At 34.0% G+C, this 24044-nt stretch overlaps 1 protein-coding gene across 1 annotated transcript; it reads right to left on the bottom strand.

The window, feature by feature from the left end:
* Positions 1–501: 501 nt before the first annotated feature.
* Positions 502–23507, bottom strand: LOC132730648 (nucleolar and coiled-body phosphoprotein 1-like). The gene is made up of 6 exons (XM_060716626.1): positions 23340–23507; positions 14904–14965; positions 13052–13150; positions 8749–11737; positions 4967–5050; positions 502–3482 (listed from the first exon to the last, which is right to left on the bottom strand). The coding sequence occupies exons 1-6, from the start codon at positions 23439–23441 to the stop codon at positions 3324–3326; spliced, it is 3495 nt and encodes a 1164-aa protein (XP_060572609.1). The 5' UTR covers positions 23442–23507; the 3' UTR covers positions 502–3323.
* Positions 23508–24044: the final 537 nt, after the last annotated feature.

The following is a 24044-nucleotide window of genomic DNA, read 5'->3' as shown; positions in this document are numbered from 1 at the left end:
TCAATTTTCCGGATATTCAAACAAACTGTAGTAACTAGTGTCAACCAGATTTTTCTAAATTTTTTTTGGCTCCTATGACCTAGTTTTTCATGGCTCCCGTGACCTAGTTTTTCATCTGAACTAGTCCAGCAATTACTTGGGCAAACAAGTTTGATGACAGTTGAGGCAAAAATGTGACCACTTGAGAGTTAACAAATTAAATGTTGATGGAAAAGAGACATTCATCAATCCTTAAAGCTCACCCCGAGCCAGTTCAGGTAAACTGAAACTTCAAGTCATCACTTGTAATAGTCATAACTACTATATACAAGTTTGGTTAGTGCACGCAAGTATCAATGGTTCATTACCCTATGCATCTATAGCAACCAGTTGCACTATATTAAGTTAACAATGAAATGGTTTCCAAAATACAAATATTTTCAATGAGGAAGTATCCATCGCCCCTCCCCCAAGCTTGCACCTGGCTGGTTGAGTATCTTCAAGAGATAACAATGTCATAGATTTATTTTGAATCTTTTAATCTGCAAACAATCATGATCAGAAAGCATTACAGAGACTCTTTTAACATGCCAATTACCAATACTATGGAAAATTTCAAAATAAATAACTAATTTCCAACCTGACATGTCTGAAATTTGTGATTGATAATGACAGATTGCATTCTTAAGTAACATATAATTTTGATATATCTGAGCTTGAAATAAAAGATGGACTTAAGTTCTATGACAAAACAGTTATGAACAAGCATTTGATAGTATTGCGGGCAATACAGTAGTCCCCTACCGGTCCCTCAAAAAGTTCTTTAATTGTCATACACTCCTGTGTATTGCCATTTATAATGAATTTGAGGATGAAGTCTGTATTTGAAAATATCAACCACAAAACATAATAAAATAAGTTTGTCTATATCACAGTAATGTGTTAAGTTTCCATGCTTAGTAAGGAAATTATGTTTATACAACCTTGTCATATTATTACGATGTGGGATTTTAAAGTAAATCCTATAAGGAATGAAGAAGTTGGAGTGAAAATACCAGTTTCTCGAAAAAATCTAAGTTCAAGGGGGACATAATTCTGGAAATAGTCTTGCTAGAGTATTTAACCTTCTCAAAAATGTCGAGGGATAATAAGAAACATATATATGAAGTTTGAAGTAGATACATTAGGAAATAGAGAAGTTATTTAAAAAAGACAACATTTTTCCCCTAAAAAATCTAAGTTCAAGGGAGGTAATACTGATATTTTTTGTGCTAGAGTTATAAACCTTGTCACATATGATGTGGTTGATGACCAGAAACTTATATTTAAAGTTTGAAGTAAACACCTTAAGAAATAAAGAACATACAGTAAAAAAGCTGAAAAATTTAAATCAGAAATCTTGAAATTCAGGCTATTTGTTGCCATAGCAACCAGAATTTTCAACATAGGAAGAAAAGAAAAAGATGTGCATAATCTCCAGACTGCCATCTACCCATATTTCAAGTTTCATAAAAATATTTTCAGTACTTTTTGAGTTATCACTGGATCCAGTTTATGTGTTAAATTTGCCATATTTTCAGACTATTTGTTGCCATAGCAACCAGAATTTTCCACATAGGAAGAAAAAAAAAAGACGTGCATAATCTCCATACTGCCATCTATCCATATATCAAGTTTCATAAAAATATTTTCAGTACTTTTTGCGTTATCGCGGGATCCAGTTTTGTGGACGGACGGACGGACTGACAGACAGACAGACAGACGGACGGAGGGTAAACCTAAAGTCCCCTCCGGTTAAACCGGTAGGGGACTAATAAGGTATTATCATAAACAAAGTGTACCTTTATTGAGAGTCAATACAATACAATGTGTATGGGTTATTACAATTTGAAGAACCTTTACTTCCTGTGACTGTCTCGTAAATTACATGATTAAACAATTTAAATTATCATTTTTGCCAGCATATAAAGTAGATTTGTTTACCCACAGTGATAAACAGTCATTACTGCAACACGTGGAATTACCAAGAACATAATACTTATCGTCAAATACACATCTCCATCCATAAACCTAGCTATTTTCGTACAAATTTTATTTTACCTTTATGAAACAAACATTTTAACAAAATGTCCTTACCTACATAATACTCCTCATTAAAGACATCCTTAAAACTGGACTATTTATCTGTATAGAAAAATCTTCACTATGATAACACATGGAGAGTAATACTATTAACCAAATCATTACAACAATAATTTATATGCAAAATTTCTCAAATAATAATATGAGCCTGATATTAAAGCCCTCCCCGGCAACAAAAAATATCTACTATGCAAAGATAAAAGTAAATAGAAAACAAACATGTGAATGTGTTGTTCATTCATGAATTAAGTCAATAAAAATAATTAATTCATTTTTACAATAATCACACACAAATTATATAAAAATTAGTTTAATTCAGGGAAAGCAACATTTACTTTGCTCTCAGTTCAATGTTTTAAAGAATGGGATAAATTCAATTTGTACAGTACTTTTAAAGAATGTCCCAATGAATATCCTGTTATATACATGTATATCAATAACAGACGAGGTTCTGTCATAATTGTTAAATAATATAATATAATTATCCACAATCTCATCAAAACATCATATCTTGTATATCAAATATTTTACATGATCATAAACTATATCATATCTAAATGAATTCAAAATTCCATACAGTTCAACAAATAAAGTACATAAATGCCTCAAATGAATATTATCAAACATAGATAATAAAGAACACATGGTGAATAAATCATTAAATGTTAAGAACAATGTGGCTATTGTGCATCGAAAAACTATCTGTCAAGTTCTGTGACAACAGTAATAATATCAAACATTAATGTTATCCACATGACTGTTATAAATGGTTTCCAGGCAACTTTCCTGCATTATTATCAAAATACTTGACATGAATTGGAAAAAAATAAATTGTTTGAACATTATAAAATATCGATCAAAACTCAAGCAATACAGAAAGTAGCACCAGAGCACAAAGTTCCAAATGATGACAAATAACCACTGCTTTTATACAACCATTCATACATATATATGCCATACCTAACCATATATTAAACAAGCACTTTCACATAAATGTTTCAATAAATCTTTTACACAGTTATACCATAGATTGTGCATTTACTTTGTAACAGAACAACACTTTCAATATTTATCTAGCCATTCAAAATAATTATTCTTGACAAAAAGTTGAAATAAAATGATCATGTTAATACTTTTTTCATGTGATAAATCATTCTTTAAATTGATCAATGTTCTTTTAACATCAAGTGAACAAAAATGGCTTAATCATCAAATTTAATAGAATGTACATTGCTGGTGTCTATAGCTCCACCTCTGTAACTGCCTCGTTTTTTCTTCGTTTTCTCGTGTCGGAACGATTTACCCCTCGTCACAATGAGGTCTTTGTTGGCTTTCTCACCCCATGATCCATGTGCTCCTCTCTGAAAACACAATATTGTTTTTAAACAAAGGTTTTAGAGTTATTGTTAAGTATATTAACATGTTGTTTCAAGGACTATCTCAGCTATTTATATACAACTTTATTTTCTAGACGTGTGAATTTTACTCTCAAGTTATCGCATTGATTTTCAGATATCTATTCAAAACAATTTAGTTAAAGGTCATACTGCTACTCTCCAGCTTTTCTGTTAGAGGAAGCCCTTATGATGTCTCTCTTTGCATTATATCAGGCACACGGGTAAAACTAACCACCGTTCTGTAAGCTAGCTGGTTATCTTCCTCCAATGAAAAGAGTCAGAAGTTCAAGGCAAGATTCAAACCCACAGCAGTGAGGGGCAAGTAGTTTGAAGTCAACTACCATAACCTCTCAGACATGGACGCCCCCATTCTCACAGTATCAATTATATTATTATCACATATGCAAAACATTATGTTTGTGTAATTTATTAAATTGCTAGACTTTGCTACTCTTTCATGAAAACAAAGTCATTACCAAGTTATAGAAACACTATGGTGATCTTCAAGTGGCCCAACAATAAAGCTCAAATACTGTTCATTACAGATATATCATGTATACAACAATGATAATTTGCCTCAGATATTAAGATTTTCCTCAAGAAATCTAGGTTCTGAACAACTTTTAATGTAAAACATCATTGGCAAAATGAACAAAAGCCATCAATAGTATTGTCTGCTTGACTTTTTCTGCAAAATAGTAAAACAAGAGCCTGGATAATATAGAAAGTTCTGCAAGGGCAATCGTTACAATCAAAGGACAGTAGAATTTTGCAAAGTCAAAGGGAATTGCATAAAAACTTCGGGACTTCAGACTCATGTATTGGTGACAATTTAATGACAAAATTTCAAGCTGTATACGTTTATAACAAATGGGGTAACAAAAGGAAAGGGCGATCACTTAACCAGCTTATAGTAAATATATCCAGTACGATTAACATCCAACACTGTGTTTTGAGATTAAATACATATATGGCAATTTTGTTTCAGTAGTTTTGAAGATTTGCACATAAAATTAACTCCCCCATTAGTACAACAGTTCGCCTTATTCTTTAATTAGTTGAGCTAAAAATCATTAAATGAAATGGTGCACAATTTATTGAAAGACACTTTCAGACAAAAGAATAAATACCATGTCAAATGTGACGTTTAATAAGTATAAAACTTTGCCTCAGATATTTTGTTATCCTCAAGAATTTTAGGTTCTGAACAACTTTATTTCAAAATACATCATTGGCAAAACATATTATGTCAATATTGTCAAAATTGCCTTTAAATTAAGCATAAATCAAAACTATCACCTTTTCAATGTCACACAAGTTTAAATTTGCAATATACTTAAATGATGGCGAATTCCATCATAGAAATTTGAATTTGTAACCCCCCCCCCCCCATCTTTAACTGAATATGATGGTAAATCAAGTCAGTACAGCATGCATGCTAAACTCACCTTCGCAGTAAATGAATTATCCTTCAATCTATCATCTACTTCAACTTGCTCCTCCCTTACACGTCTGAATGGACTGCTCCTTCTCTAGAATAACCATCAATAGATCATGTCATATTTCAGAATAATGTTTTTATTAATACCTAACACCAAAGCACTCAAACAATGCTGCACTTACTCATTGGAAATTTTTTACAAATAATTTTTTACTTGTATAAGTTCTTTCTCAATGTCCAGAGGAATTTAGGACCATAAAAACTTTTTCAATGTTCATCTTAGAATTCATTTCTTAATTACAATCAATGTCAGGCCCCGATTTTTTTAGAGCCAGTGACCGTCAAAATTTACTTGCTCTTCATAAAATGCACTATCCCTGCATTTTGATTAAAAATCAAACACAAAACTCAAATTTGCCAATTATCAGTCTATATAGGAATATACTTGTTCCATTCAAATTTTAACCCACTCAGCTTAAATATCGACCTCTAGGCTAAGTATAAAACATAACTCTGAATGCGTATGTATAAAAAGTTGTTGAATGCTGCTGTCCTTATGGAATCGATTCAGCATACGCATCCGGTAAAGTTTTATACTTAGTCATAAGGTCAGATTTCGTTTGACAGTATTACGATTAAAATGGCACCTGCTATTCCATTTTTTTACAGAATAACTTCATTTATATTAAATGTTTAAAGAAACATCATTTGGATCTGGATAATCTTACTCGGCCAGCTTGATCAATTTTTTACTCCCCCGACGAACTTTTCCTCGCAAATGCAAGCGGGCAAGTAGATATGTCGAGGCCTGAATGTATGTCTCACAGTAACTGAGACCATCCTTAAAAAAATGTTTGTTTGCAGTAACGCGACCGACTCACAAAATTTGCCCCTACTCAAAATTTTTTTTTCATGGTCTGGATAAAAAATTTATTTTTTTTTAAATCAGAAAATTATGCCTTGGGCCATCCTTAAAATAATGTGTTTGCAGTAACGCGACCGACTCACAAAATTTGCCCCTACTCAATGTTTTTTTTCATGGTCTGGATAAAAAATTATTTTTTTTGAATCAGAAAATTATGCCTTGTGCTTTGTTTTTGTTCTTTTAAAGGTTAATAGAAGAAATAAATTGTAGGTCTTATCAAATTAGAATTCAGTTATCAATTTATTAATTATTATCAGATTATCAAAGCATATATTGTCCAGCATTTTGAAATTCCATGTTTATTTGGGAGTACAGTTCAATAAAAAAAAAAAAAAAAATCGACCTATCTACCCACCTTAAAAATTCTGGGTCGGGTTACTGCAAACAAACATTTTTTTAAGGATGGCCTTGTGCTTTGTTTTCATTCTTTTAAAGGTTAATAGAAGAAATAAAATGTAGGGCTTATTAAATTAGAATTCAGTTATCAATTTATTAATTGTTACCAGATTATCAAAGCATATATTGTCCAGCATTTTGAAATTCCATGTTTATTTGGGAGTACAGTTCAATAATAATAAAAAAAAAATCGACCTACCTACCCACCTTGAAAATTCTGGGTCAGGTTACTGCAAACAAACATTTTTTTAAGGATGGCCTGATCCAATTACATGACCCGAGATATGAACAGTGTATCAATGTTTACATGCTCACAGCCTGGCAACATATTTTCCCCTTGGATTTACCAATTATGACAGAGAAAGCCTTGCATTTGACATAAAACTGAAAGATCATCATAACACCCAGTTATCGGACTTCTATACAAACCTCCCCATACAAATCAGATAATCTGGTTTTGTTGGAATTTAAGTCACAATGACACTGTACAGTTTATATGGCAATTTCCAGCTTATTGGGGGAGAAAAACTTCAGAAGCCCCTTTGTGCATGATTTCAGGCATTAACAGGCACTTCGGTAGAACCACCAAACTTCCATAAGCTAACTGGAATCATATAAAACAGGCTGTCCAGCACCTTCCGACATAAAATTAGGGCAAATTTTAGGGCAATATTTTAGAAATTTTAGGGATAAAATTAGGAATTTTAGGGTACATAATAGAAATGTTAGGGCTACAATTTGGAATTTTATAACTAAACTAAGGCCCAAAAGAACCATGATGTGGGCAAACCTTTTCATATTTGACACAAAAGTAACTCACAAATAATGCTTTAGTTTAGTTAGAGCAAAGGTGTCTACCAGTGTGGACTCACTGGTCAACTGCCTCCCCTGTGGAAATGGTCATAGTCAAACCATGTTCAAACCATATATGAAATATGTTTTTTCAATGGCTGAACATGTCAAAAAGAACATGCTCTACCTATGTTTTGGGAATGTTATAACCACGAGTGTCTAAAAGGAATTCTTATACAGTGAAATTCATGCACAATGCAGCCTTTGAATAGGGACAAATGAAATTTTTTGTACAAGTAGGAAGTAAAAAGGCATTAGCCTTAGTACAGTCATTTGAACAAATGGGAAGCATCATTAATCAACACACAGAATTGCACATCAAAAAAATTCATCACACAGACCATTCAGTTGCAGTTTATCTAGATCACATAATTACAAAATGTGTGTACATGGTAACTGGAAATGAGCTTTATATTAGTGAACTTCCAAATTATTTTGAGTGTGATTAATTAAATTATATGAGCCTGCATTTTCCTAAATTACACCATATGTATGAAAAGAACAAGAATTGAATGAAATTGCAAAATAAGCAATTTCCCCTACAGAGGCATCGGAAAGGATAAATAAGTATGAGGGAAAGAATTAATTTTGCAAACTCTCAGTTAACACATTTAGTACTTGACAATGTTGTTTTGAAATTATGCAGATTTAAATAAAAGAGTTGGGAGTAAACAAATTGTACATTAATTTTTGACAACTATTTATACATGTTTTTAATTAAGATTGTGTTACAAGTTACAACAGCTTCATAATGATCATTTTCAAATATGATATGATATAAATGGACCACTTCAGCCATTTGGAAAAAAAGAACAAACATAAAATTCAAGATATCTGGAGTTGGCAAAACAGTGTCAAAATATTCCAGAATAAGTGGACCTCTTATGGTTATGATTTAAGTTTAGCACCATGATATGGTAGTGTTTTTGTTGTTAACTGTCAACATGATTATTAACAACTGCTTTGATTATATGATAGCAATGTTACGGACATAGTCAAAGTAACTTTTAGTTGAAACGAAACCATTTCAATGTCACCACTTCTGAGTTGGCAAATCATGGCAAATCATTTTTAACCATGTTCAAAACATGGTCAACTTTGTTATGTCGCAGGGTTACAAGTTATAAGTATGTTTATAACAAAAGATAAAAAAATTAGGAATTTCATTGAAAAAATAGGGCATTTTTAGGAATTCCCTTTGAATTTTTCACTTTTTTAGGAATTTTAGCCAAACTGAAAAAAAATAGGATTTTTTAGGAATTTTAGGGACGCTGGACAGCCTGTATAAAAGAATTTTAGGTATTTGCTGGGATTCAAGCCAACAGTGGGCAAGTGAGCAACCATATTACTACTCAGCCACGGCATCCCCATATTATCTTGTGTTTTCAATGCTTTATTATAAAAATTTAATATCATGAAGATAAAGTAGGCAATGGCAATAGCAGTAGTTAAAGCTAGATAAAGATATCATTATTTGGGTATTTTAAACCAGATGAAAAATACAAGTGGCAATAGGCCTAGAAAATGCATAAAATTACTTTTTAAACTTTTCTGCTGACAATATTATCAAATATCTATACAAACGCTGCAAATGAATATATTAGGACAATACTTACTCTCTGTGTTTTACTGTTATTCTGACTGGTATTATTCTTGTTATTAGAGTTAACTTCATGTGAGCCTGAGCTAACTCCTGAATCATCAGAACCCTCTTCAGCATTCCCGTTTACCTTGGAATATGGTGTAGAAGTTACTGGACCATTTTGTTTCCCCGCTTTAGTTTTACCAATAACTGGTGTTAAACCAGGTGATTTTGAAACAGATTTGGATTTTTCATTGTCAGAGTCTGAGGAGTCACTGTCTGAACTAGAGTCTGATTTATTTTGTGATTTATTTGGAACACTTTGGGATTTATTTACTTTAGAGGTATTCACTGTCTTTGTATTTTCATTGTCTGATTCTGAGCTAGAGTCACTACTACTTGTATTGTCCTTTTTATTTATCTGTGATTTTGGAGTAGGAGTCTTTACATTTTTATTTTGAGACACCGGGGATTGTTGTTTATTTAATGATGAAGATGCAGCTTTCTTGGGGGCTTCATCTTCTGAACTAGGGTCTGAACTACTGGAACTTGAATCTTTAGCAACTGCTTTTGGTGTTACTGGTTTTGCAGCACCTTTAGGAGTTAATGGTTTAGCAGGTGTAGATTTTTTAGGGGCTTCATCTTCTGAACTAGATTCTGAACTACTAGAACTTGAATCTTTAGCTGCAGCCTTGGGTGTTGCTGTCTTTGCTGCAACTTTAGGAGTTACTGGTTTAGCTGGTGTAGCTTTCTTGGGGGCTTCATCTTCTGAACTAGAATCTGAGCTACTAGAACTTGAATCTTTAGCTGCAGCCTTGGGTGTTGCTGTTTTTGCTGCAACTTTAGGAGTTACTGGTTTAGCTGGTGTAGCTTTCTTGGGGGCTTCATCTTCTGAACTAGAATCTGAGCTACTAGAACTTGAATCTTTAGCTGCAGCCTTGGGTGTTGCTGTTTTTGCTGCAACTTTAGGAGTTACTGGTTTAGCTGGTGTAGCTTTCTTGGGGGCTTCATCTTCTGAACTAGAATCTGAGCTACTAGAACTTGAATCTTTAGCTGCAGCCTTGGGTGTTGCTGTTTTTGCTGCAACTTTAGGAGTTACTGGTTTAGCTGGTGTAGCTTTCTTGGGGGCTTCATCTTCTGAACTAGAATCTGAGCTACTAGAACTTGAATCTTTAGCTGCAGCCTTGGGTGTTGCTGTTTTTGCTGCAAATTTAGGAGTTACTGGTTTAGCAGGTGTAGCTTTCTTGGGGGCTTCATCTTCTGAACTAGAATCTGAGCTACTAGAACTTGAATCTTTAGCTGCAGCCTTGGGTGTTGCTGTTTTTGCTGCAACTTTAGGAGTTACTGGTTTAGCAGGTGTAGCTTTCTTGGGGGCTTCATCTTCTGAACTAGAATCTGAGCTACTAGAACTTGAATCTTTAGCTGCAGCCTTGGGTGTTGCTGTTTTTGCTGCAACTTTAGGAGTTACTGGTTTGGCTGGTGTAGCCTTCTTTGGGGCTTCATCTTCTGAACTAGATTCTGAACTACTTGAACTTGAATCTTTAACTGCAGCTTTAGGTGTTGCTGTTTTTGCAGCAACTTTGGGAGTTGCTGGTTTTGCTGGAGTTACAGATTTTGCTGCAGCAGCTTTATTGGGAGCTTCATCCTCTGAGCTAGAATCTGAACTACTTGAACTTGAATCTTTGGTTTTTGCTTTAGCAGCAGCTGGCTTACCACCTACAGCCTTTGGAGTTACAGATTGTGCTGTCTTTTTAGTGGCTTCATCCTCAGAGCTTGAATCAGAACTACTTGAGCTGGAATCTTTAGCAGCTGCTTTTGGAGGTGCTTTAGGAGTTACTTGTTTTGAAACAGCAGGTGATTTCTTTGGTGCCTCATCTTCACTAGAAGAATCAGAACTACTAGAACTTGAGTCTGCCTTTGCGTTTTTAGCTGGTGTTGACTTAACTGCCACTTTTGCAGGTGACGCAACTTTTTTAGCAGCTGGAGTTTCATCTTCACTTGAACTGGAATCACTGCTACTACTATCAGCCTTTTTCACTGTTGCTTTAACAGGCACTGGTGATTTAGCAGCAACTTTTGTTTTAGGGGTTTCCTCTTCAGAACTGGAGTCACTACTACTACTGCTGCTGCTATCTTTCTTTGTTACAACTGCCTGTGGTTTTTTAGGACTTGCAGGTTTTGCTTGCACTTTCTTTGGTGCTTCATCCTCACTAGAGCTTGAATCACTACTACTACTTTCTTTCTTTGCTGCTGCTTTTGCTGGAGGTGGTTTAGCCTGAGTCGGTTTAGCTTTAGGGGCTTCATCTTCGCTTGACCTGTCGCTACTGCTGCTGCTACTGTCTTTCTTTGCAACTGCTTTTACTTCTGCTAGCTTTGAAACTGCTGGTTTAGGTTGCACAGCCTTTTTCTTTGTACTATCATCACTGGAGCTATCATCACTACTACCACTGCTCGAATCTTTCTTAACGGCAGATTTGACTGGTGTAGCCTTTTGTGCTGGAGGTGGTACATTATTGTATGTTTTTGCCTGTGGGGTTACTTTCTTTTTAAGTACTTTCTTCTTTCCTGAAGACTTCTCATCGTCTGTACTTTCAGAATCAGCATCAGAGTCAGAGGTTCCACTTGAATCAGAGCCTTTGTTAGCAGTAGCAGTTTTCTTGTTAGCAGGCACAGTTTTCTTTGCTATGGGTTTCTCGTCATCTGAAGAATCAGAGCTAGAACTTTCTTCTTTCTTTTTGGGGACTTGCTTTGGAACTACTGTTTTCGCTGGGGCTTGTTTCTTAGGCTTTTCATCTTCACTAGATTCACTACTGCTATCGGAGCTGGAATCTGCCTTCTTTTGAGCTGTTGGCTTGGATACTGTTGCTTGTTTTTTAGGTGGAGGTTTTGCATTATCACTATCAGATGAAGACGAATCACTAGAGCTTGATTCGTGCAATCGTTTGACAGCCTCAGTTCCCTTCTGGCCTGCTTGTTTCACTGTAGCAGCTTTTGATACCGGTGCTTTAGGCTTTTCATCTTCACTGAAAGAACAAAAAGCATATAAAGTATATAATATTAAGATAGGACTTTGCTTTTAATTAGAGTTAATGATAATGCTTTCAAAACAAGAGGGCCCTGGATCGCTCACCTGAAAATAGGTTAAACGGTCAAAGTCGAGCCTCTTTTCACCCCAGAAAAAATAGCGAAAATTAAAACATCACAAAAAAACACCGGATTTACAGTACATAAAAGAAAAATCAATGACCCCCCCCCCCCGGGACTGGCCAATTTTGACCCTATGGCTTTAATTTCAACAAACATGGTAGATATACACTAGAACACGTTTCGTGCCAAATATGAAAGTTTTTACTCTTTTAGATTTTCAAAAGAAGATTTTTCAAGTTTCTACTATACACATATAAGGAAAATCAATGAATGACCCCCTGGGACGGGACAAATTTTGACTCTAGGGCATTTATTTGAACAAACTTGGTAGGCATCCACTAGAAGATGTTTCATGTCAAATATCTAAGCTCTGACCGTTTCCTTTTTTTTTTTTTACAAGAAGATTTTTTAAGATTTTTTGAAAAAAAAAAAGTCTTTCAGTTGCCATGGCAACCAGAGTTCTTTATGGAATTTAATTCTTTGAACAACTTTGACCAAGTGGTTTAGAAGAAGTTGTTTAAAGAAATTGTTGATGCACAGACAGATGCATGGATGACGGACAATGGGCCATCACAAAAGCTCGCCTTGAGGACATTGTCAGATGACTTTTATGTAACGCAGCTGGTGAGCATTAAATTTTGTGCAGTTAAATAAAAATCCCTCGATGTATGTAGAAGTTTTGGTGCAGGCAAAATAACCCCCCCCCCCCCCAGCAAATCTCTTAGTGCAACCTTGGATTAATCATATTTATTTCAGCTTGATTGCGAAACAAGTTCTTGCAATTTATATAAATCACTTTTGAGTCCACTTCTGGAACCAACCAGTACTGGTGTCATATGAAGAAACATGGTGTGAGTCTCGTGACCAGATTAGGGCTCGAACCCATGATCCCTGGGTTGAGAGGCAGACATGTTAACCACTATGGCTCCTCTTTAAGTGCAACTTTGATAGGTGATGACAAAAAAGTGTGCATAACTTGCACAAAATATTATTTTGATTATCTACCCTTTTGATATAGTGTCACAATATTATAGTGAACAAGTACACCAAGTCTGAAGTGAATAGCTTCCGATGACTTCTTATGAAATGGTTAGCCAATGCAGTCATTGAAATCGTGAAAGGTCTACATTCCACCCTCCACAAAAATGGAGCTGCAAATCAAATGAGGTCTTGCAACAAGGCAATTATACCTTTCAGAGCTGCTACTGCTACTACTAGATTCCTCTTTCTTTGCTTTCTTAGCTGCTGCTGGACTGCCTTCAGTACCCAACTTTCTTTTCACACCCTCACTGAAACAAGGATATAATAACAATGATGAATACAGCAAAAAATTATAAAGTATATTTCTTTTAAATTGGGATAAAAAGAGGTTTTTTTGAGTGCAAATTTTGTGAGATAGGGTGATTTTGTTTGTTTTTCTAAGATTTTGTCTAATTTAATATGTCAATTTCACCTATGATTTGGTAGTATCATGGCAGTGAATCCACATAACCATCTTTCCTTGATAACTTAACAGTAATTACCAATTTCTCTAAAAGTAATAAAACTAGGAGAATTTGAAAGAACTTTGCCCTGGGCCCACTTGTCTGAAAATGATGGCCATTTTGTAAAATTTGGGTCATGGGTAAATACTTTGATCTAAATGATTGTATTTTGGTTTAAAGTATACAGTGCTGTCACATGATCAGTGTGTGGTAAATAGTGTTAAGCATTATTAAATATTAACTGTACTGCAAGTTCATACTACAACAACAGTGACAAACTTTATTTTGTTTCTATTTACGAATACACTACACTCAAAGAAAATTTAAATGCTGTGAAGGTTTTAAATACAATCTTTTTTATAAAAACATTTACTGCACATTTTATTTCATGATATTCATCTGGCATTTTCCTGCTTATGATTATCAACTGCAAATTTAGAGATAGGAAGAGTTGATAAATTATTTTTGTCAATTATGTGTAACTTTAAAATAAATTTTTTTATCATTTCTTGTATTGACACACTTGACGCCATGTTATCGTAAAGAAGAATTTGTGGCATCAGTATAAAACCTGTTAAAGTTTGGCGCAAACCTGTTAAAGTTTGGCGCAGACTTTAGATGCACCTATTGCCCTGTATTGCTGGTTTTTCCTGCCATTTTAATGTCGTCCTCAGCAGATCATCTCCGAAACAACTTATCTAATATGATTTCTAGATCATTGGTGAGAGACAAATGAGCCGTGTCATGACAAAACCAACATAATGGGTTTGCGACCAGCATGGATCCAGATCAGCCTGCGCATCCGCGCAGTCTGATCAGGATCCATGCTGTTCGCTTTCCAACTCTATTACAAGTAGAGAAACTGATAGCGACCAGCATGGATCCAGATCAGCCTTCGCATCCGCGCAGTCTGATCAGGATCCATGCTGGTCGCAAACCCATTATGTTGGTTTTGTCATGACACGGCTCAAATGACCATTTGACTTATCGTACCTGATCAATTGTCACATAGAAATTTCAGCAGTCTGATCAGGATCCATGCTGGTCGCAAACCCATTATGTTGGTTTTGTCATGACACGGCTCAAATGACCATTTGACTTATCGTACCTGATCAATTGTCACATAGAAATTTCACCTCACTTGAGGAGCAGACTAGACTATGGCTATGATCTATGCAGGTTGAAGATGAGGTAAAATGCCCTTTTTTATGTTTTAAGTAGGTACCTAGTAGACTGTACCAACCTTTCATAAACTGCATCTGTTAGTTCCTCATATCTTAATTTAATGCAACTTACTCAACAATTTATTGGACTTGATAAATATAGAAGGACTCATTTCAAAATATTAATTTGGATGCACATTAGTCATTACTGGTTAAAAAGATTTAAATACATAATAGTGTAAAATATTGTATCCAGATTGAGCACTCTTATCCTGGATACCTGTCCCAAGTAACAGGACCAAAACTTGGACCACAAGCTGTCAGATTTTGAAGGGTTTCACTGTACTAAAAAGTACAAATAATATTTTCAATTGAATCATCAAGTTTCAACATACCTCTTCCATTGAGCAAACACCTCTTCAAGTTTAGGACTGCCATCTGTCTGTACATTTTTAAACTGAAATTAAAATGTAAGTTAATAATAAACTTTAATAATCATGATTTTTATTTATTAAGTTTTGTCTTCTCTTACACTTCTAATGCAAATTAATGAGACTTTACAGGATTGATTAGTACCTCAAGTACTTGAGTATATTAAAAGGGTTTTCTGGTTAATATACGAGTTATGGCCCTTGAATAAAATAGAAATGTGTCCATAGGACACGGGTGCCCCCACACTCCACCGATTTGTCAATCTTATGTCTCTAAGTCAAATTTTTTTTTTTGGCTACATGTGCCCAACGGGAAAACTAAAAATCTTTTATTAAGTAAAGGGCAAATACTACAAATACTGAATAAAGCCACACAAAAACTGCAAGGTGCATAAGTACACATGCTGACCAACATTCTTGTAAACTTTCAGGCCTACAGGTCATAAACTTTTTGAGTTACATGAAACACAAGTTAAATATTGTAAATTTTTACTCAGTCAAGTGCAATAACTCTAAAAGTAATAAAAATATCCACACGAAAATATCAAGGTGCACAACTACACAAGCTGAGCAACATTCCTGTAAGGTTTCATGACCTTAGGTCAAATATTTTTAAGTTACGTGCGACACAAATTGAAAATGGTTAATTTTTACTAAGTCAAGGGCAATAACTCTAAAAACAGTCTGTGCGAAAGTCCGTCGGTCCTCGGTCCTGGCTGAATAAAACTCGTGCGGTCCGAGAAAAATTCCTTTCCGTCAGTCCTCGTGTCCGAATAAAATTTCAAAAAGTTAAAAATATCAATGACCCGATTGATAACAAGTTCCCGGTGATGCAAAGAATTTATTATAGAAGATATTGACCAACCTTAGATCTATTTTGTACATGTCAAATAAATAACAGTCAACTCTGTCTTCAAAAAGTTTCATCAACAACGGTAAATTTTGCCGTAAATTACAGATTTGAAAATTTTGTTTTATGATGCTTGTTGAAATAGCCGATTAGTAACAATCTTAAAATAATCAAAAAATATTTAATCTAATATAATCAAAATCAACAACAAGTAGAATTGTGAATGTTTCTGCAGGAAACAGACAAATTTTCAATTGTCACATATTTTCGCGATGCCGCTTTTTATAATTAAAAAAATCGTAACCAAAAGGAAACTTTGTTTTGTTAAAATGTGTGTAATAACACTTAAATGTAGTTTAAGAATTAAAATTACTAAAGATATTGTTCACATTAGTTGAGATGGAGGTATTTAACCAGTATGTGTTTGTCACATACAATGAATATTTTTTTATGGGAGGGGGGTGTGTGGAGTGAATCTGGAAGAAAACAGCATAATGGTCTAATGATGTAGGGTTTTTGAAATTATATTTCAAATCTTTTCAATCACTTTTATGGTACAGTGTATTCCATTTGGGACATACTACCATTTTCCTGAATAAGCTTTTTCTCTGTTCAAACTCCAACTCTTCAAAACCTAGCTTACTCCACTAATATACATCATATTTGTCAACTGCATAAGTGCAGTAAAGATGGCTTAACATATTCAAAGTGCTCTGTGCTCCTACTTTTCTGTGCTTGGGAGTCCAAGGACTCCTCCTTTGAAAATCCTAGTGAGCACCCTGCTTAAGTTATTTCAATTGGTCAGCATCTTCTTATGTTTCTATATTGATGGTCTCACTAATTTAAAGAAAGACAATCATTTTTGCATTCAACCGTGTTAATATAAAATAATGCTTGAAATGTCTGGGCCGGAAAAATATCATCAGGGCCGGAAATAAACCTAAGGGTCTCGGTCCTTGTGGCCTGAAAAAAAAATTGACTTTCGCATAGACTGTAAAAATACTAAAAATATCCACATGAAATAACGCAGGTGCACAACTACACATGCTGAGCGACATTCTTGTAAGGTTTCATGACTCTAGGTCAAATACTTTTTTAGTTACATGCGACACGAGTTGAAAATTGGAAATTTTTACTAATTCAAAGGCAACGACTCTAAAAATACTAAATATATCCACACAAAAATACCCAGGTGCACAACAAAAAATGCTGATCAACATTCCTGTAAGGTTTAATGACTCTGGGTCAAATGTTTTTTGAGTTACGTGCGACACAAGTTGAAAATTGGAAAATTTTACTAAATCAAAGGCAATAACTAAAAAAATACTAAATATATCCACATGGAAATAATCAGGTGCACAACTTCACATGCTGATCAACATTCCTATAAGGTTTAATGAATCTAGGTCAAATATTTTTTGAGTTACCTGCGACACAAGTTGAAAATTGCAAATTTTTTACTAAGTTAAGGACAATAACTCTAAACATACTAAATATATCCACATGAAAATAACCAGGTGCACAACTTCACATGCTGATCAACATTCCTGTAAGGTTTCATGACTCTAGGTCAATTACTTTTTGAGCTACTTGCAACACAAAAAGAGAACGGATGGAAGGACAGACAAGGGCAAATCTAAATGCCCCCCCCCCTATAGTGGGGGCACAAAAACACGTTTTGGGCTGTTAATGGGACTTCAAGTTTTGGGAATTCTGAAAGTGGCATTACTCTGCAAAAAAACATTGAACCATGACCAAATTCGAACTTAGCCTGCGCATTCCTTTAACTTATCCATATGTCAAATTTGAGTTGAATGTATTATACAATTGGGGAGATAAAGAACAGAAACTGAAAATTTCATATTTTTTTTTCAAAGTGAAAGGGGCATTACTCTGCCAAAAATCATCGAACCATGACAAAATTCGAACTTGACCTGTATTTTCTCATGATATATCCATATGTCAAGTTTGAGATGAATGTGTAATACCGTTGGAGAGATAATGAACGGAAACTGAAAATTTCATCCTTTTTGTATTATTTTCAAAGTAAAAGGGGCATAACTCTGCCAAAAAAATCATCGAACCATGACCAAATTCGAACTTGACCTGTATTTACTCATGACATATCCATATGCCAAATTTGAGTTGAATGTCAAAGGAACTCTGGAACAGGACTGCATATTGCGGCGCATAAATCTGAATCCGTACCAGCTTTACATATTGTTTGTCCGACCTTTGAATATCTTTTCATATTATGCGAGCGGGTGGTCTTTAATTATCAAATATCAATAATAAACAAGCAATTATCATAGTATTGCAAGCAATCCATAAGTCCCCTACCGGTAAGAGCCAAAGCAACATTCTGAAGGGCCATTCACTTAGGTTCCTATTTTAAGTAAATTTGTTGAAAAGTTCTTTAAAAGTGATCGCAGGAAACAGTTTTTATGTACAGACAGATGGACTGAAGGACACTCTAAAGTTATTTTTTAAACATCCCTGTTATCAAAATATAACATTTTTAAAATCCTATCATGATTGAAGAAGTTGGAGTAAAAATTACCAATTTCTCAAAAAAAGTCTAAGTTCAAAAGGGGCATAATTCTGGAAATAGTCTTGCTAGATTATTGAACACTCACAAATGTTGAGTGACAATAAGAAACATTTATATGAAGTTTGAAGTAGATACAATCAGAAAAAGAAGTTATTAAAAAAAAACAATGTTTTTTTCATGAAAATTTTAAGTTCAAGGGAGGTAATTCTGATAAATTTTGTACTAGAGTTGTAAACCTTGTCACATATGATGTGGTTGATGACAAGCAACTTATATCTAAAGTTTGAAGAAAATACCTTAAGAAATAAAGAACTTATAGTGAAAAAACTTAAAAACTAGAATAAGAAATCTTGAAATTCAGTCTATATGTTGCCATAGCAACCAGAATTTTCAACATAGGAAGATAAGAAAAGGATGTGCATAATTTCCATACTGCCATCTACCCATCTGTCAAGTTTCATAAACATATTTTCAGTACTTTTTGTGTTATCACTGGATCCAGGTTATGTGTAAAATTTGCCATATTTTCAGTCTATTTGTTGCCATAGCAACCAGAATTTTCAACATAGGAAGAAAAGAAAAAGACGTGCATAATCTCCATACTGCCATCTATCCATATATCAAGTTTCATAAAAATATTTTCAGTACTTTTTGCTTTATCGCGGGATCCAGTTTATGTGTAAAATTTGTCATATTTTCAGTCTATTTGTTGCCATAGCAACCAGAATTTGCAACATAGGAAGAAAAGAAAAAGACGTGCATAATCTCCATACTGCCATCTATCCATATACCAAGTTTCATAAAAATATTTTCAGTACTTTTTCCGTTATCGCGGGATCCAGTTTTGTGGACGGACTGACGGACGGACGGACGGACAGACGGACAGAGGGTAAACCTAAAGTCCCCTCCGGTAAACCGGTAGGGGACTAAAAAGTAGGGATAAAAGTAGGATTTTTTTTGTAAAAAAGTAGGGAAAGTAGGGATTTTCAGAGCCTAAAAGTAGGGAAAGTAGGACTCTACTCACCATTTTTCCAAAGTTGATGCAAAAACAAATACAGACCCTTATCAACTAAAATCCATGGCAGTTTCTTCATTTAGGAAACCAGTCACCAGTGTCTCAATAGGGATTCCACAACAGGATGAATCTGGACATGAACTGGAATTGGTATTTTTTTTTATTAGATCCAATTCCAAATAACAAAAGAAAACTATAAACAATGAATATGTCAGAACACAGACTATTAGCAACATTAAAAATTAAGTAAGCATGTTTTTTGTACACAGACTAGATACAGGAAATGTGTAAAAACCTTGTTTAACCCTTTCACTGCCATAGGGACCTTCCCTGTTATTTTTGGCATATTTGCCATATGGACGGCTTAAGCCGTTTCTATAATAATAATATTAATAATAATAAATTAATAATAATAATAATAAAAATAATAATAATTATAAAGAAAATTATACAATTGACAATAATTTTGATTATACTCACAGATTTGGAAATATATATAATCATTATAATATTAATAACAAATAATAATGATTATATTAAATAATAATATAGTAATTTCTTAGAAAACCCTCTGGCAAATAGGTGATCAATAAAACAATAACCCTCTGGCAGCGAAAGGGTTAAGATAGCATGGTTGTTACAAAATACAAACAAGGAAAATGTTATGTGCAAAAACATAGTTTTAGATAGCATAATACATGTACATGTATATATGAAACACAGACTAGAACAAGGATAGGTTTTAAAACATGACTTTTTAACTAGCATTATAACACACTAGAAAATGAAAAGGAGTAAATGTAAAAAAGCAAAGGTTTACTAGCATCCTAGTTGTGCATGGAGTTTACCTAGGCATGCAAAATAGATACTTGTAACAATCAAAAGTAAATTTTAAGATATATACACAAGCAGTTAGTATGCAAAGTAAGTACATGCAAAACTGACAAATCAAAGCAAGGGTTTACAGTTCATAATGTATTACTTAGCCATTGTATTCAGAGTTAAGAGTCCTTTTTACACCAGGAATGGAGTTCATGTCCATTTTCATCTTTTTGCATTAACCATGCATTGTTAAATTTTGTGTGTTCATGACTGTGGCATTGTGAAGTTTTTATAAATTAATGGGCCTAAAATAATAGATTGAGAGTAAAATGGAATTTAAAAAGAAACTTAATGACACTTGCGAGACATGTAAGTAGGTCTCAGATCATTCCAAGGTAGAGATGAGTATTTATGCCATATTATATATTTAATGATAGAGAGCAAAAAACCTGTTATGCAACAACAATCTCTCACAACTTTAATGATTATATTACTAATAATTGGCACACTGAAAGCCTAAACACACAGTTAGTTATTCTTAAATTATCTGTTATAAAGATTCTTCATCCCCACCATATTAAAGCTATCTAATTCTATCTAATTATGCATATGTATTTTTCAGAAACACTCCCTACATTTTTCCAGTATCTTTCATTTAATGAAAATTCAGGACAAAATGATCACAGTGTGCAACTTCAATACTTGCCAATATGCCAAACATTGCCTAAAATCTATTTATGCTCAAAGATGTTGGCAAGTATTGTCCCTCAGCATAAGAATCATTGGGAAACAATTGAGAAGCTAGTCTGTGTACAAAAACATATTATAATTTTGAAAGGAAACAATTGAGAAGCTAGTCTGTGTACAAAAACATATTATAATTTTGAAATGAAACAATTAAAAAAATAGTCTGTGTACAAAAACATATTATAATTTTGAAATGAAACAATTGAGAAGCTAGTCTCAGTGTAAAAAAACATATTATAATTTTGAAATGAAACATAAAAAATAATTGACCATTAAGTAATATTTCTAAAGAAGCAAACTCACCTAAAGTCGCTGATTCTGCGATGTCAGCTACAACCATCCTCATCATGGAACCCCTCTTGCACCACTGATGACCTACTTCCATCAACATTTTCCTACAATTAAACTAGCATCTGATTCTTATTAAATTTGAGATAAAGATTATATCAAAATCAATCTACAACTTATACTGGATTTTTTATCAATTATCCTCGAGCTTTTTTCTTAAAAAAGTAGGGATAGCAGGGCATTTCAAGAAAAAAGTAGGGAAAAGTAGGGGTCAAACAAAAAAGTAGGGAAAAGTAGGAAAAGAAGGAAAAGTAGGGCCCGCTTGAAAGCCTGAATTTAATATAATCTGCTAATTTAAAAATCAGTCAAATTCAGGTATATTGAAAAAAGAAAAGGAGTGACATCTGCCATTTACCGCAACATTCGGCGTAAGTTGATATGCTTGTTGATTTTTGTTTTAATTTTTAATTAATGAGTGCCTAAAATATTTATCTATGAATCATGTTTTAATATTCCTTTTTTCAGTTAGGCAAAATCAGTTGGGCCATCTTACAAAAGTGTCTGTTTTCTCCATGTTTACAAATCAAAACACCAATACGCCTGTTATAATGCCGCCTATACATGTCAACTCGTGTAAACAATAAACCTTGACGTTATATTAGGACGATACCTGATAGTTGACAAAAATAACGGGAACAAAATTCTTAAAATATAGTAATCGATTGTAGCCAAAGGGGAAAAACTCATGCAGAAACATTTTTAAAAACCGTTACACGATCGAAAATATGCACCGCAATCTGCGGTCCCGTTCTCGAGTTCCTATGTTGAATGTGGGCAACCGTTTCTAAGATAATGAAAGGAACCAGATGATGATGGAATGACGGAACAGGGCAACACTATATGCCCCAGCCATTAAATATTAAGGGTGTAACGGTTTACCGGTATACCGATATATTGCAATATGAAAAAACAAATTTCGTACCGCGGTACGATTTTTGGAAAACCGGTATTTTATTAAAATCATATTTTTCAATTAATTGCCTTCTAATTTTGTACAAATTTCACATAAAATCTATAATTGGCGAATTTGTTGGTGCCAACGTAAGATAAAAGTATTCAACAACCAGTACACTTAAAAGTCAATAAGCGGCCGCATAATTTACATTAGCGGCCCAGATGTGAAAGGTCACACGCAACTAGTTTTGTTGATCAAATTGTGTGACACTTTACTTCCTATTTATTCCTTACATTTTTATTAAGTTTCTACTAAAAATATATACATGTAATAATAATATATAAATGTTACTCCATCTTTACATCAAAACATATACATGACAATACGTATTGCAATATATTGCAATATGCTTCAGCAAAATGGCAATATATTGCAATACGGTTTTTGCTGTATTGTTACACCCCTATTAAATATAATAAAAAGTAATAAAAGTAATCATTACCAGTAATATATAATTATAGGCGAGTTGACCCATGTCGAATTGGAATAGGTTCGAGCTGACTCGGGGGACCGAGTACGTTTTAGGGCCGAGCTAACCCTGATTCAAGGGATTTTTTTAAGGATTTTAGGAACATGACCCATACCCATGAAATTGGGAATTTCAGCAGTGTTTTGTTAAAAATTGGGGAAAAAATGCATGACTGAAATTTTACAGTGAACAGTTACTGTCTAGGATGCCATCTTCAAACATTTAAGCACTATTACAGTAAAGGAGCCCTTATTTTGAAAGATTTAAGAGTTTTTATTTAATATTTTAATTTTGTAACTTTCAATTAGGATTTTATTCCTGTGGATTGGGAAAATAATATACTATTTTCAATTGGGAATATAACCCAATAACGGCTATAAAATAAGCAAAAAAAACCCTGGATTTTATAATTTCATGTTACTCCATGTCAGTCACATTTGAAACACAATTTAGTTTGTATATAAACAGATAAAGGTCAATTTATTTGTTTTATGCATTATAAGTGAATAAATACAATATAATTACAAACACAAATCAGACAATAAAACGTGGGTTGAAACACGTGGTAAAATATCGTGAATTATAAAGCGCTTTAAACCTTTAATCGGAGGTAAAAACCCCAGAAAATTAAACCGACCATTACCTTGGGTGACTTGTTCAACATTGGAACAAACTCTTTGCATTTTCGTTTGATGTAATCAACAACTACTGGCAATAACGTGCTCTTGTCATCAGAATCTGCCATTTTTTAATGTCGCAACGTGCCGGAAGTTGTCGATTACCTTTTTCAAACGCATGCGCCAAAGACTATTTTTATACCAATCATCAATCGCATCTTTTCGGCCCTTTCCGTCAGTCTTCGGATAAGGACAATAGCCGAGGCAGTTCCGAATGGGCCGAGAAGATTTTAATTAAACGAAATTTGTATAAAAATTTTATCGGCAACAAAGATACGAAATGACAGCTTAACAAATCAAAGCACAGAAGTGGGTCTCAGAATGTCAAAAAGGTGAAGGTTGTGAGATTATAAAACAATTTTGTTTTTGTATAGTGCCACCAATGCTTTCCAGTAGATTTGCTATAAGACTAATTGCAACACTGATATTGAATCCAATGTTTATTTGACTTTAATAAAAACAATTTGAAAAAAAATGAGTTGTCTCAACTCGGAATTGAACTCAGTACCTCTCGCTTCCTAAGCGAGCGCGCAAACCCCTCGGCCACGGTGGACATATATGAATAGAATAGAATAGAATAACTTTTATTTCCAATCAAGGGTCATGTTAAATGACATGTGAATCACAATAATAATAATGAGATCAAAGATCAAATAAAGACGTTAAAGAAA

Source organism: Ruditapes philippinarum, unplaced genomic scaffold, assembly GCF_026571515.1.
Source record: "Ruditapes philippinarum isolate M1 unplaced genomic scaffold, ASM2657151v2 ctg275_1_1_1_1, whole genome shotgun sequence".
In the NCBI taxonomy this organism is placed as follows: Eukaryota; Metazoa; Mollusca; class Bivalvia; order Venerida; family Veneridae; genus Ruditapes; species Ruditapes philippinarum.
The sequence above is the reverse complement of the archived record's forward strand: the minus strand, read 5'-3'. Positions and strand labels throughout refer to the sequence as shown.